At 42.0% G+C, this 14,954-nt stretch overlaps 1 protein-coding gene and 1 long non-coding RNA gene across 2 annotated transcripts; one reads left to right on the forward strand and one right to left on the reverse strand.

Annotated features, from left to right (window-relative positions):
• Positions 1-5,454, reverse strand: LOC110518911 (potassium voltage-gated channel subfamily G member 4-like). The gene is made up of 6 exons (XM_036981836.1): positions 5,168-5,454; positions 2,946-3,277; positions 2,552-2,661; positions 2,209-2,347; positions 1,337-1,556; positions 1-972 (listed from the first exon to the last, which is right to left on the reverse strand). The coding sequence occupies exons 1-6, from the start codon at positions 5,355-5,357 to the stop codon at positions 23-25; spliced, it is 1,941 nt and encodes a 646-aa protein (XP_036837731.1). The 5' UTR covers positions 5,358-5,454; the 3' UTR covers positions 1-22.
• An 8,486-nt stretch (positions 5,455-13,940) lies between these two features.
• LOC118965090 lies at positions 13,941-14,954 on the forward strand. Its single transcript, XR_005052425.1, has 3 exons — positions 13,941-13,987; positions 14,108-14,167; positions 14,602-14,954. It is a non-coding gene; the product is annotated as an uncharacterized LOC118965090 (long non-coding RNA).

Below are 14,954 nucleotides of genomic sequence, written 5' to 3' on the forward strand. Positions count from 1 at the left end.
TGCCCCTCTGTCATCCCTCCCATCATCCCTCTTTCCCCCCAGCCGGGAGTATAGCCTGCTGTTCCTCTGTCATCCCTCCCATCATCCCTCTGTTCCCCCCAGCCGGGAGTATAGCCTGCTGTTCCTCTGTCATCCATCCCATCATCCCTCTGTTCCCCCCAGCCGGGAGTATAGCCTGCTGCCCCTCTGTCATCCCTCCCATCATCCCTCTGTTCCTCCCAGCCGGGAGCATAGCCTGCTGTTCCTCTGTCATCCCTCTGTTCCCCCCAGCCGGGAGCATAGCCTGCTGTCCCTCTGTCATCCCTCCCATCATCCCTCTGTTCCCCCCCAAGCCGGGAGCATAGCCTGGGGACTGGCACAGAGACTCCACAAAGTCTCGGCGTCTGGGCCAGTAGCTGTCCGTTTCCGCGACAGCTTCCGCCTTCATCTCTACTTCCGCCTCCCTCTCCACCTCCCTTTCCCTCCTGTTCTCCAGGTTGTCAGCGGCCAGAGCGGCGCCCGTCTCCTCCTTCCACAGCCTCTCGTGCTCCAGCTTCAGCTCCTGGTAGCTCCTGGAGAACATGTGGAAGATGGAAGTAGCAGGAAACGCCATGATGAGAATTCCACTCAGGATGCTGCTCAGCGCTACCACCTGACCCGGGATGCTCCTCGGCACCATGTCCCCGTAGCCCACGGTCGTCATGGAGATGATGGCCCACCAATAGGAAGCTGGGATGCTGCTGAAGCTGTGCTGGGGCGCGGTGGCGGCGTTGGGCGCCAGCTCGCTCTCGGCCAGGTGCACCATGGGAGAGAAGAGGGCCATGCCGACGGTGATGAAGAGCAGGAGGAGGCTGAACTCTTGGGTGCTGCGTTGCATGGTCAGGCCCAGGGTCTGGAGGCCCAGGGAATGGCGCGCCAGCCGCATCACGTACAGGATACGCAACGCACGCATCAGACGCAGGACCAGACCCAGCTTGTCCAGGTACCCCCTACCTGGGGAACAGAGGTGAAAGTACACAATGTTGCTTAATATGGTAGGTTGTTAATATCCAGAAACCGGTTGACACCTAGCTAGCTATAGCTAACCCCATTATAACACTGATGTGCCACACTAAGCTAGCTAGCTATAGCTAACCCCATTATAACACTGTTGTGTTACACTAGCCTAGCTAGCTATAGCTAACCCCATTATAACACTATTGTGCTACACTAACCTAGCTAGCTATAGCTAACCCCATTATAACACTATTGTGCTACACTAACCTAGCTAGCTATGAGTGTATTCATAAAGTGACTTCATACAAAACAATTGTTCACCCAAATAAAATCTATATGATAATGACTATGTTTGTTCCACCTGCTCCTGCACTGCCATCCTCCAGAGTGTTGTTTTCCACCACTACCAGAGAAATGTAGTAGGGTAGGATGGCCACAGCATCAATGATGTTCAGGGGCCCGCGGGCAAATTCTAGTTTGGATCGAGCATGGAGGAACCGCAGCATGAACTCCAAGGAGAACCAGGCTACGCACACCGTCTCCACAACAAACATGTGACGACACTTCTGGGAACACTCGCCCTGGAGACGGAGAGGGGGGAGGGCAGAGAGGGAGGAGGGCAGAGAGGGAGGAGGGCAGAGAGGGGGGGGGGGGGGCAGAGAGGGAGGAGGGCAGAGAGGGAAGGGAGAGAGGGAGGAGGGCAGAGAGGGAGGAGGGCAGAGAGGGGGAGGGCAGAGAGGGAGAGAGAGAGAGAGAGAGAGAGAGAGAGCGAGAGATAGAGAGAGACAGAGGGAGAGACAGAGAGAGAGAGAGAGAGAGAGGGAGAGACAGAGAGAGAGAGAGAGAGAGAGAGAGAGAGAGAGAGAGAGAGAGAGAGACAGAGAGAGAGAGAGAGAGAGACAGGGAGAGAGAGAGAGAGAGAGAGAGAGAGAGAGAGAGGGAAGAAACATAAATAAATGATCTAGATGAAGATGGAGAGAGTGGTTGTGATAGCATTTAGATATGGGGAAAAGACCTGGAGACTGAAACAAACTACAGTTGCCGAGAAATGTACCTTTTCCCCCCCCCCAACAAATCTTGGTTTAACTATTGATGGGGAGCAATCTTTACAATCTAAACGGTTGAAAGAAGGACATTGCATATTTTAGTAGGTTCCTTGCACCCCAAAGACTTGTATTAGCTCCCCCAAGCTAACCCCTAGGCTTTTAGCTCAGCGGTTATGTTCCAACTCACCTTGCTCTCCTCTTGGCGTAGATCAGGCATGGTGCTGATACAGAGGCTGATGACTGTCACAGCTACCATGATCACAGAGAAACAGGCGAACATCTTCCCTGCCAAGCCGGAGTGGGGGTTCTCCACCACCTCTCTCAACCTGTGGAAGAGAGTTAGAAAAGTCATATTTGTCCCTGGTCAGTCTTTGAGCATGTGACCACTGTTATACATGTACTTGGGTGCTGGGTGAAGATGCTGATCTTGGGTCAGTTTAGCATTTTCACCAGTAATGGTTAAGGTTAGGATTGGAGGAGGGGAAGCTGATCCAAGATCTGTACCTAGTGTTTAACCCTACTGTTTCTACCTGCTCATCAGCCTGCGGTAGCCCGTCTCCGTCTCAGCCAACAGGGGAAGCCTCTGTAGCTTCATCCTCCTCTGTCTCCACTCCTCCTCCTTACGCTCACGCTCCACCACCTCAATAAAAATCACAGTCAAGATCACAGTCAAGATCACAATCAAGAGCACAATCAAGATCACGGTCAAGATCTCAATCAAAATCACAGTCAAAATCACAGTCAAGATCACAATCAAAATCACAGTCAAGATCACAATCAACCCTTAGTTATAAAGTCAACATCACATAAATGTCCCAATAAATGGAGTCGTCTTCTAGACCAGGTTCCCCTTGGAAAAAAAGGTCAGATAAATGTGAAATAAACATTAAATAGATAAACAAACATTTGACAGAAACAACGTACCTCCTCGACACGTGTCAACATGCGCCGGCGGCAGCAGCGTTCCATGTGGGCGGGGTCGACCCCCCAGTAGTCCAGCTCATCGTGCAGTGACACCGCGCACAGCTCTCGCAGGAGGCGGAGCTTCCCGGCCGCCAGGAAGTTCAAGATGACCCGGAACGCTGTGGGGTTCCGGTCGAAAAAGTACTCCCTCTGGGTCTCGTCGTAGTCGTCACAGAGGCTGGCGATGTCCTCGGGGCTGGAGCAGAGACGTAGCCGCCCAAGCCGGGTGAGAGGAAACTGCTCCAGGGTGGTCCAGGCGAACGTGTAGCGGTTACCCCCCACGTTGATCAAGAATATATCCGGTTTTATTGATTAAGTTAGTCAATATGAGCTTCATAACTATTGAATACATGTTATTACATTCATGTTTCAATATGTCAAAAATGACTGAGTTGCTTTGGATAAAGGCATCTTCTAAATGCAATATATTATTATATTGTTATTATTATAGTATTATTATTATTATATTACTGTTACATTATTATTATTAATATATTATTATATCATTATTATTGTATTATTACTGTTATCATTATTAATATTAATATCATTATGTTATTATACTATTATTATTAGTAGTAGTATTATTATATTATTATATTATTACTATTATTATTATTATTATTATTCTATTATTACTAGTACTATTATTATTATATTACTATTATTATTATTCTAATATTGCTATTATTATTATATTATTATTATTATTATATTACTGTTACATTATTATTAATATATTATTATATCATTAGTATTGTATTATTACTGTTATCATTATTATTATCATGTTATCATTATTAATATTAATATCATTATATTATTATACTATTATTAGTAGTAGTAGTATTATTATATTATTATATTATTACTATTATTATTATTATTATTATTCTATTATTACTAGTACTATTATTATTATATTACTATTATTATTATTCTAATATTGCTATTATTATTATATTATTATTATTATTATATTATTGCTATTATTATATTATTACTATTATTAGTGTTACTATTATTATATTATTATTATATTATTACTAGTACTATTATATTATTATATGATTATTATATTATGACTATTATAATATTATTACTATTATTATATTATTACTATTATTAGTGCTACTATTATTATATTATTATTATATTATTACTAGTACTATTATATTATTATATTATTATTACTTTTATTAGTGCTACTATTATTATATTATTATTATATTATTACTAGTACTATTATATTATTATTATATTATTACTTTTATTAGTGCTACTATTATTATATTATTACTATTATTATATTATTACTTTTATTAGTGCTACTATTATTATATTATTATTATATTATTACTAGTACTATTATATTATTATTATATTATTACTTTTATTAGTGCTACTATTATTATATTATTACTATTATTATATTATTACTTTTATTAGTGCTACTATTATTATATTATTATTATATTATTACTAGTACTATTATATTATTATATTATTATTATATTATGACTATTATTATATTATTACTATTATTATATTATTACTATTATTAGTGCTACTATTATTATATTATTATTATATTATTACTAGTACTATTATATTATTATATTATTATTATATTATGACTAGTACTATTATATTATTATATTATTATTATATTATTACTATTATTAGTGCTACTATTATTATATTATTACTATTATTATATTATTACTATTATTATATTATTACTATTATTATTATTCAAATATTGCTATTATTATTATATTGTTATTATTATTATATTATGACTATTATTATATTATTATTATAATATTATTATTATTAGAGTTATTATTACCAGTACTATTATTATTATTATATTACCATTATTATTATTCTAATACTGTTATTATTATTATATTATTACTAGTATTATTATATTATTATATTATTATTATAATATTATTATTATTAGTGTTATTATTACCAGTACTATTATTATTCTTATATTACCATTATTATTATTCTAATACTTTTATTATTATTATATTATTATATTATTACTATTGTTATATTATTATTGTTATTATATTATTACTATTATTATATTATTAGTAGTAGTAGTAGCAGTAGTAGTAGTAATAGTAGTAGTAGTAGTAGTAGTAGTAGTAGTAGTAGTAGTAGTAGTACCTGCAGGGTGTGGTCGACAGAGGGCCAGGCCCCGTTGGGGTCGTTGCGGAGCAGCTGGGCGCGCTGATAGTACACTCCCTTGACTGTCTCTGTCTCTGGGATCTCTGTGAAGAAGCGGTCCAGACTGCTGTTGTCACTGCTGACCGAGTAGTTGGTGAAGTCATGGTTAGCGTTGCTGATGATGGGCATGGTGGCATTGGGACGGTGTGTGTGTGTGTATGGTCAGCTGGTCAGGAAGAGGGCCGCGGACCTGGGAAGACAGGAACCAAGATTGTTGGATGAATAACTTGACACCTGAAGACATGTACAAGCTCTCTAAAAAGCCTTTCACTTTTAAGATGTTGCAAAATTCTGGTAACTTTTACAAAAAAAAGCCCAACTTTTCCAGAAGTCTTGGTTGGAAGACTCCCGGAATCAGGAGGGAATAAGCAGGACATCTGGAATCCTCCAACTAGGATTTTTGGAAAACCTGGGAATATTGGTTACATTTCCTGAAATTGTGCAACCCTATGTATATAGGACAGGGTTGGGTTACTTTACTGTAATCTGGTAAAAGTTACTCTTTATCTGTCCAAAATTGTAGTCAGTGTAGTCAGTAATGTAATTGTTTGGATTACCCAAAACTCAGTAACATAATTGGATAGTTTTCAGTTACTTTTGGATTACTTTCCCTTTAAGAGTCGACAGAAGAAGACTAAAATGATCCATCAAACGCATTTGGTGTGTCATCATAGTGGTCTCTGATTGGTGGTCATCATTAGGTGTGTCATCATAGTGATCTCTGATTGGTGGTCATCATAGTGGTCTCTGATTGGTAGTCATCGTTAGGTGTGTCATCATAGTGGTCTCTGATTGGTGGTGATCATTTGGTGTGTCATCATAGTGGTCTCTGATTGGTGGTCATCATTAGGTGTGTCATCATAGTGGTCTCTGATTGGTGGTCATCATTAGGTGTGTCATCATAGTGGTCTCTGATTGGTGGTCATCATTTGGTGTGTCATCATAGTGGTTTATGACTTGTGGTCAGACTCACTCAGGTAGAACAAACTTAAATGTCCGTCTTTTTTCAATGCTGAATTGAATGTCATTGAGAAAACAGAATGCTGTCATGATGTAATTTATTTAGCTTAACATCCTTTCTGAATTTAAAAGTATTCCAAGAAGTAATAATCTAGTTTTTCAAAAGTATCTTTAATCTGATTACAATATTTTTGCTGGCAATGTAACTGATTACAGTTACCATTTTTGTAATCAGATTACATGTAACCGATCCATTAGTCCCCAACCTATGATAGGCTCTACATTTATTCACAATTATCTGGTAAATATTAGTCTTCAGACATCCAATTTCACAGTTATTGCACAGGCCTGGCCCAATAATATCCCTGCCAGTTGGAAAAGCTATCATTATGAATCTATTGTGACTACTGCACTACACCATGGTCCCTGCCCCGAATGGAACCTTTCATAGTGTACTATTTACTTTGGACCATCAGCCCCATACGTTGCACTGTGTAGAGAATAGGTTGCCATTTGGGACGCATTGCCTATCATGTCTTGTTGAAAAATCAATTCCAAACGCCCAAATTACTTTAGCCTGATTACATTTGAGAGCTACAATTTGATAAATGTGATAGATGTCTATCATCTTGAGGGAGCCAGCAAGCCATTTGACAAACGTGTGAATAAAATTTGAGGCTGAAATATAATATGAATATGGATATATATGATGACGTAGAAATACATCCATTAGAGATATATTTATAGGGCTATATATATATAACAATAATTTGTGAATAGCTTTATAGGGAAAACAAATGATTACACTAGTTTTTTGTGTTTTTAACCTCAATTTGGCTCTCATTTGCAAATTCGTTTTTTTTAATGCATGTATGCGTGGCAAAATAATTACTTCACAAAGACAGAACGTTACTTACCGTCGCTGACAACTCGTTTTTATCCTCTCTTACTTTATGGTGAATTTACTTCCATCATAGGCGAATTATTTCGCGTCAACATCCTTCAAATTGACCAGCCATACGTGCGCTCCGCTGCACGCAGACAACTTTACGGAACTATGGTGGGCCTATTCAAAAACTGACCGGGAGCGAAAACAAAGTACGAAACGAAATGGGAGTGATGAACCGTTAGGCTACCCCGAGAGCTCTTGTCTTGTTCCAAACACAACCCACTGGGCACACACTGGTTGAATCGACGTTGTTTCACGTGGAATATACTTTGAATTGACGTCTGTGCCCAGTGGGAACTGCTCGTCTCCCCGCAACACAGGTCCGTCCCTACAGAGTAGGTACAGCGCGTTCACTTTCAGGAACTAATCTGGAGTGTTTTTTCTCCTATCCGTATTAATTCCACATCATCTACATTGGTTCAGCAGGTGGTTGGGGGCAGGCGGCAACTGGAAGCGCATTGTCAGATTTGAGAATAAAAGCGATTATCTAACGGTCCTGTCCTCCGAAAAACCTCTCTCTCCCTTTCTTGCTATGACTCTTTATCTCTCTCCCTCTCATGTCTCTCTCTCCCTTTCTTGCTATGACTCTTTATCTCTCTCCCTCTCTCTCTCCCTCTCGTGTCTCTCTCTCCCTTTCTTGCTATGACTCTTTATCTCTCTCCCCCTCTCTCTCTCTGTGTGTGTGTGAACTATTTTTTCCCCTTTAGTGTACTGCATGACCGCTTGTTTACAATTGGACACTACTGTAAAGCCTTTTATCTAACGTTTTTATAGGCTGCAGAATTACAATTCCAAACACAGAGAGGATTATTGCAGGACAGAGAGGGATGAGGTCCTCCAGCCTCCATTTCATTTATGCACACATGCACAAAAACATGCACGGCAGCCACAGCACAATCTCTCTCACACACACACACACACAGCTTTGTTTTTGTGAAATTCTAGGACTTTTTGGAGTGGAAAAATGTTTGACCAACAGAAATTATATTTTCCCCTAACCATAACCCTTAGACTAAGCTAACCTTAACCACAAAAACCCTAACCCTAACCATAAATCTAACCTTAACCTTAACCCCAAAACCCCAAACTTAACCCTTAAGCTTAAAATAACATTTGAACAAATTCAGGACATGAAAAAAACTGATTGTTTTCCTACTTTGTTAGGACATTGGGGTGAATTGTTAGGACATTGGGGTGAATTGTCAGGACATTGGAGTGAATTGTTAGGACATTGGGGTGAATTGTTAGGACATTGGGGTGAATTGTCAGGACATTGGAGTGAATTGTTAGTACATTGGGGTGAATTGTTAGGACATTGGGGTGAATTGTCAGGACATTGGAGTGAATTGTTAGGACATTGGGGTGAATTGTCAGGACATTGGGGTGAATTGTCAGGACATTGGAGTGAATTGTTAGGACATTGGGGTGAATTGTCAGGATATTGGGGTGAATTGTCAGGACATTGGAGTGAATTGTTAGGACATTGGGGTGAATTGTCAGGATATTGGGGTGAATTGTCAGGACATTGAGGTGAATTGTCAGGACACTGGGGTGAATTGTCAGGATATTGGGGTGAATTGTCAGGACATTGGGGTGAATTGTCAGGACATTGGGGTGAATTGTTAGGACATTGGGGTGAATTGTCAGGGCATTGGGGTGAATTGTTAGGACATTGAGGTGAATTGTTAGGACATTGGGGTGAATTGTCAGGACATTGGGGTGAATTGTCAGGACATTGAGGTGAATTGTTAGGACATTGGAGTGAATTGTCAGGACATTGGAGTGAATTGTTAGGACATTGGGGTGAATTGTCAGGATATTGGGGTGAATTGTCAGGACATTGAGGTGAATTGTCAGGACATTGGGGTGAATTGTCAGGATATTGGGGTGAATTGTCAGGACATTGGGGTGAATTGTCAGGGCATTGGGGTGAATTGTTAGGACATTGAGGTGAATTGTTAGGACATTGGGGTGAATTGTCAGGACATTGGGGTGAATTGTCAGGACATTGAGGTGAATTGTTAGGACATTGAGGTGAATTGTTAGGACATTGAGGTGAATTGTCAGGACATTGGGGTGAATTGTCAGGGCATTGGGGTGAATTGTCAGGACATTGAGGTGAATTGTTAGGACATTGGGGTGAATTGTCAGGACATTGGAGTGAATTGTTAGGACATTGAGGTGAATTGTCAGGATATTGGGGTGAATTGTTAGGACATTGAGGTGAATTGTCAGGATATTGGGGTGAATTGTCAGGACATTGGGGTGAATTGTCAGGACATTGGGGTGAATTGTCAGGACATTGGAGTGAATTGTTAGGACATTGGAGTGAATTGTTAGGACATTGGGGTGAATTGTCAGGACATTGGGGTGAATTGTTAGGACATTGGAGTGAATTGTTAGGACATTGGAGTGAATTGTTAGGACATTGGAGTGAATTGTTAGGACATTGGAGTGAATTGTTAGGACATTGGGGTGAATTGTTAGGACATTGGGGTGAATTGTTAGGACATTGGGGTGAATTGTCAGGACATTGGAGTGAATTGTTAGGACATTGGGGTGAATTGTCAGGACATTGGGGTGAATTGTCAGGACATTGGGGTGAATTGTCAGGACATTGGAGTGAATTGTTAGGACATTGGAGTGAATTGTTAGGACATTGGAGTGAATTGTCAGGACATTGGGGTGAATTGTCAGGACATTGGGGTGAATTGTTAGGACATTGGAGTGAATTGTTAGGACATTGGAGTGAATTGTTAGGACATTGGAGTGAATTGTTAGGACATTGGAGTGAATTGTTAGGACATTGGGGTGAATTGTTAGGACATTGGGGTGAATTGTTAGGACATTGGGGTGAATTGTCAGGACATTGGAGTGAATTGTTAGGACATTGGAGTGAATTGTTAGGACATTGGGGTGAATTGTCAGGACATTGGGGTGAATTGTCAGGACATTGGGGTGAATTGTCAGGACATTGGGGTGAATTGTCAGGACATTGGGGTGAATTGTCAGGGCATTGGGGTGAATTGTTAGGACATTGAGGTGAATTGTTAGGACATTGGGGTGAATTGTCAGGACATTGGGGTGAATTGTCAGGACATTGAGGTGAATTGTTAGGACATTGAGGTGAATTGTTAGGACATTGAGGTGAATTGTCAGGACATTGGGGTGAATTGTCAGGGCATTGGGGTGAATTGTCAGGACATTGAGGTGAATTGTTAGGACATTGGGGTGAATTGTCAGGACATTGGGGTGAATTGTTAGGACATTGAGGTGAATTGTCAGGATATTGGGGTGAATTGTTAGGACACTGAGGTGAATTGTCAGGATATTGGGGTGAATTGTCAGGACATTGGGGTGAATTGTCAGGACATTGGGGTGAATTGTCAGGACATTGGAGTGAATTGTTAGGACATTGGAGTGAATTGTTAGGACATTGGGGTGAATTGTCAGGACATTGGGGTGAATTGTTAGGACATTGGAGTGAATTGTTAGGACATTGGAGTGAATTGTTAGGACATTGGAGTGAATTGTTAGGACATTGGAGTGAATTGTTAGGACATTGGGGTGAATTGTTAGGACATTGGGGTGAATTGTTAGGACATTGGGGTGAATTGTCAGGACATTGGAGTGAATTGTTAGGACATTGGGGTGAATTGTCAGGACATTGGGGTGAATTGTCAGGACATTGGGGTGAATTGTCAGGACATTGGAGTGAATTGTTAGGACATTGGAGTGAATTGTTAGGACATTGGAGTGAATTGTCAGGACATTGGGGTGAATTGTCAGGACATTGGGGTGAATTGTTAGGACATTGGAGTGAATTGTTAGGACATTGGAGTGAATTGTTAGGACATTGGAGTGAATTGTTAGGACATTGGAGTGAATTGTTAGGACATTGGGGTGAATTGTTAGGACATTGGGGTGAATTGTTAGGACATTGGGGTGAATTGTCAGGACATTGGAGTGAATTGTTAGGACATTGGAGTGAATTGTTAGGACATTGGGGTGAATTGTCAGGACATTGGGTTGAATTGTCAGGACATTGGGGTGAATTGTCAGGACATTGGGGTGAATTGTCAGGACATTGGGGTGAATTGTCAGGACATTGTAGTGAATTGTCAGGACATTGGGGTGAATTGTCAGGACATTGGGGTGAATTGTCAGGGCATTGGGGTGAATTGTTAGGACATTGGGGTGAATTGTCAGGACATTGAGGTCCTGATAATGTAGGTGAACAAGTATACTTACTGCTAATCCAGCCACAGGAGAGGACATCTGACACACGTACACACGTACACGTACACGTACACACACACACACACAAACACACACACACACACACACACACACACACACACACACACACACACACACACACACACACACACACACACACACACACACACACACACACACACACACACACACACACCTTATCTCTCCCGCCTGTTGCGTAATGCCACTGTATGCCAGCGATGCAGACAGGAGATGGGTATTGCATTGTAGTAACACAACAGAGAAGGAATGTCAAGGTCCGCTATGCACACGCTTTGAAATAGCAGGACGCTTGGCTAATACTGTGGACAACCTCACAGACAAATACAGCTACTCTGTGACAAACACTCTATTTTATTATAAATAAATAAACATTTAACCTAGTTAACTAGGCAAGTCAGTTAAGAACACATTCTTATTTACATTCTTATTTACAATGGCGGCCTAGGAGCAGTCTAGGTCAGTAGTGTGGATAATAACGTGGCGGAGGGATCCATCTGATGAGATGTTAAATGCAGATCCTAATTCTCTGTTGTTACTATCCCAGACAGGCCGTGACACTCAACACTGCAGGACAGGGGACAGTGACAGGCCGTGACACTCAACACTGCAGGACAGGGACAGTGACAGGCCGTGACACTCAATACTGCAGGACATGGGACAGTGACAGGCCAAAACACTCAACACCCCAGGACAGGGGACAGTGACAGGCCAAGACACTCAACACCCCAGGACAGGGGACAGTGACAGGCCGTGACACTCAACACCCCAGGACAGGGGACAGTGACAGGCCGTGACACCCAACACCCCAGGACAGGGACAGTGACAGGCCGTGACACCCAACACCCCAGGACATGGGACAGTGACAGGCCAAGACACTCAACACCCCAGGACATGGGACAGTGACAGGGACTATAGAAATACAGGGACAGTGACAGGCCGTGACACTCAATACTGCAGGACATGGGACAGTGACAGGCCAAAACACTCAACACCCCAGGACAGGGGACAGTGACAGGCCAAGACACTCAACACCCCAGGACAGGGGACAGTGACAGGCCGTGACACTCAACACCCCAGGACAGGGGACAGTGACAGGCCGTGACACCCAACACCCCAGGACAGGGACAGTGACAGGCCGTGACACCCAACACCCCAGGACATGGGACAGTGACAGGCCAAGACACTCAACACCCCAGGACATGGGACAGTGACAGGGACTATAGAAATACAGAGGGTAGATAGACATTAAACCGAGGTCCTGACTCTCTGTTCAGCTGCCAGGACCATGATGACACGCCTCAGTAGCTGCTGGCTGGTAATCCTAGTTGTCCTGGCTCAATTCCCAGCCTCACGCTTCACGTCTGTCTGTCACCACCATAAACCATCACACCTAGTGTAGTGTCACAACCACCTTATTACCAAGTCTCCATTTTCACACCATCACTCCTTCCACTGTCAACAGCGCTCCATTTTGCTATCCAGGGGTGAGAGCAAGACGGTATGGTCCGGCACATCGTCCCTTGTAAAAATAAATAGTGGGAGTAAGACAATGAAGACAACATGTCCAATAAACTATAGGCTACTACACAACTATTTAACATGACTGCAAGTCAGACACATGAAACATGTGTGAATTGACTGGAAACCGGGTGGTAAATGCTCCAAAAATTGCATTGTGGTTTGAGGAGAACACATTTTGTCAAGGCAGAGATGAATGGCCCGAGACCGAGGCGCACGTGGACAACAGTGGATGTATGAATTCAGGCTACAAGTGAAGGTTTAATGACAATCCCAGTTATTACACTGTGCCTAGGTGTTGTAGAACACCTGTCTCTTACCATTCATCACATTGCGACGGCACAGTGCACTGCTGGGGTTTGGATGCTGAAATGATTTTTGTGAGTGAACGAATGTGCACTCTAAAAAGAAAAGATTCCTGAAGTATCCTTTAAATTGAAACTGTGGGGAACCCCTATAAGGGTTCTTCTTTAAAAGGGTTCTTCAAACAATCCCTTTTAATGGATCCTCTAAGAACCTTTTGAAGAACCCTTTGGGGTTCATTTTTTAACTACTCCCCCTATTATTAATAATAATAAAATGCATAACAATAACAACAGTAACAACAATATTTCAGTTCTCAGTGTTTATTAGGATTTTAGTGGCAAAGCAGAATTAAGAAATCCAAATATGAGGTGAACTTCCAGCAGAGTCCCAAGTCCAATGGGTACATCATCTGGCAGTGTTGATGTTCTCTGTATCCGACAGAGTGATGTTTCAATGCATGGTGATCGAACCGGTTTCCTGTTATATTCATCAGAGGTGTAGAGAGGGTGAAGTCTGTAAATCCCCTAACTGTTTTAATTATACAGATGATTAACAAAACATGCACACGACCATATTCATACCTTGGTTTTTGTAGTAGATGTGAATGAAAAAACCTGTTTTGATAACGGTTTTAATTCACATACCTTGTCCATAATATAGAGGTCTATGGGATTTTCATTGTAGAGGTAAGGGATGATGGTAAAGGCTAAGGGAGGATGGTAAAGGCTAAGGGAGGATGGTAAAGGTTAAGGGAGGATGGTAAAGGCTAAGGGAGGATGGTAAAGACTAAGGGAGGATGGTAAAGCTTAAGGGAGGATGGTAAAGGTTAAGGGACTGGGGTAAAGGCTAAAGGAGGATGGGAAAGGCTAAGGGAGGATGGTAAAGACTAAGGGAGGATGGTAAAGGCTAAGGGAGGATGGTAAAGGTTAAGGGACTGGGGTAAAGGCTAAAGGAGGATGGTAAAGGCTAAGGGAGGATGGTAAAGGCTAAGGGAGGATGGTAAAGACTAAGGGAGGATGGTAAAGACTAAGGAAGGATGGTAAAGACTAAGGGAGGATGGTAAAGACTAAGGGAGGATGGTAAAGGTTAAGGAAGGATGGTAAAGGCTAAGGAATGATGGTAAAGGCTAAGGGAGGATGGGGAGGATGGTAAAGGCTAAGGGAGGATGGGGAGCATGGTAAAGGCTAAGGGAGGATGGGGAGCATGGTAAAGGCTAAGGGAAGATGGTAAAGGCTAAGGGAGCATGGTAAAGGCTAAGGGAGCATGGTAAAGGCTAAGGGAGGATGGGGAGGATGGTAAAGGCTAAGGGAGGATGGGGAGCATGGTAAAGGCTAAGGGAGGATGGGGAGCATGGTAAAGGCTAAGGGAGGATGGTAAAGGCTAAGGGAGGATGGTAAAGGCTAAGGGAGGATGGTAAAGGCTAAGGGAGGATGGTTAAGGGTGGATGGTAAAGGTTAAGGGAGGATGGTAAAGGCTAAGGGAGGATGGGGAGGATGGTAAAGGCTAAGGGAGGATGGTAAAGGCTAAGGGAGGATGGTAAAGGCTAAGGGAGGATGGCAAAGACTAAGGAAGGATGGTAAAGGCTAAGGGAGGATGATAAAGGCTAAGGGAGGATGGTAAAGGCTAAGGGAGGATGGTAAAGACTAAGGGAGGATGGCAAAGACTAAGGGAGGATGGTAAAAGCTAAGGGAGGATGGTAAAGGCTAAGGGAG

The sequence above is a fragment of the Oncorhynchus mykiss genome, chromosome 6 (assembly GCF_013265735.2).
Source record: "Oncorhynchus mykiss isolate Arlee chromosome 6, USDA_OmykA_1.1, whole genome shotgun sequence".
Lineage (NCBI taxonomy): Eukaryota > Metazoa > Chordata > Actinopteri > Salmoniformes > Salmonidae > Oncorhynchus > Oncorhynchus mykiss.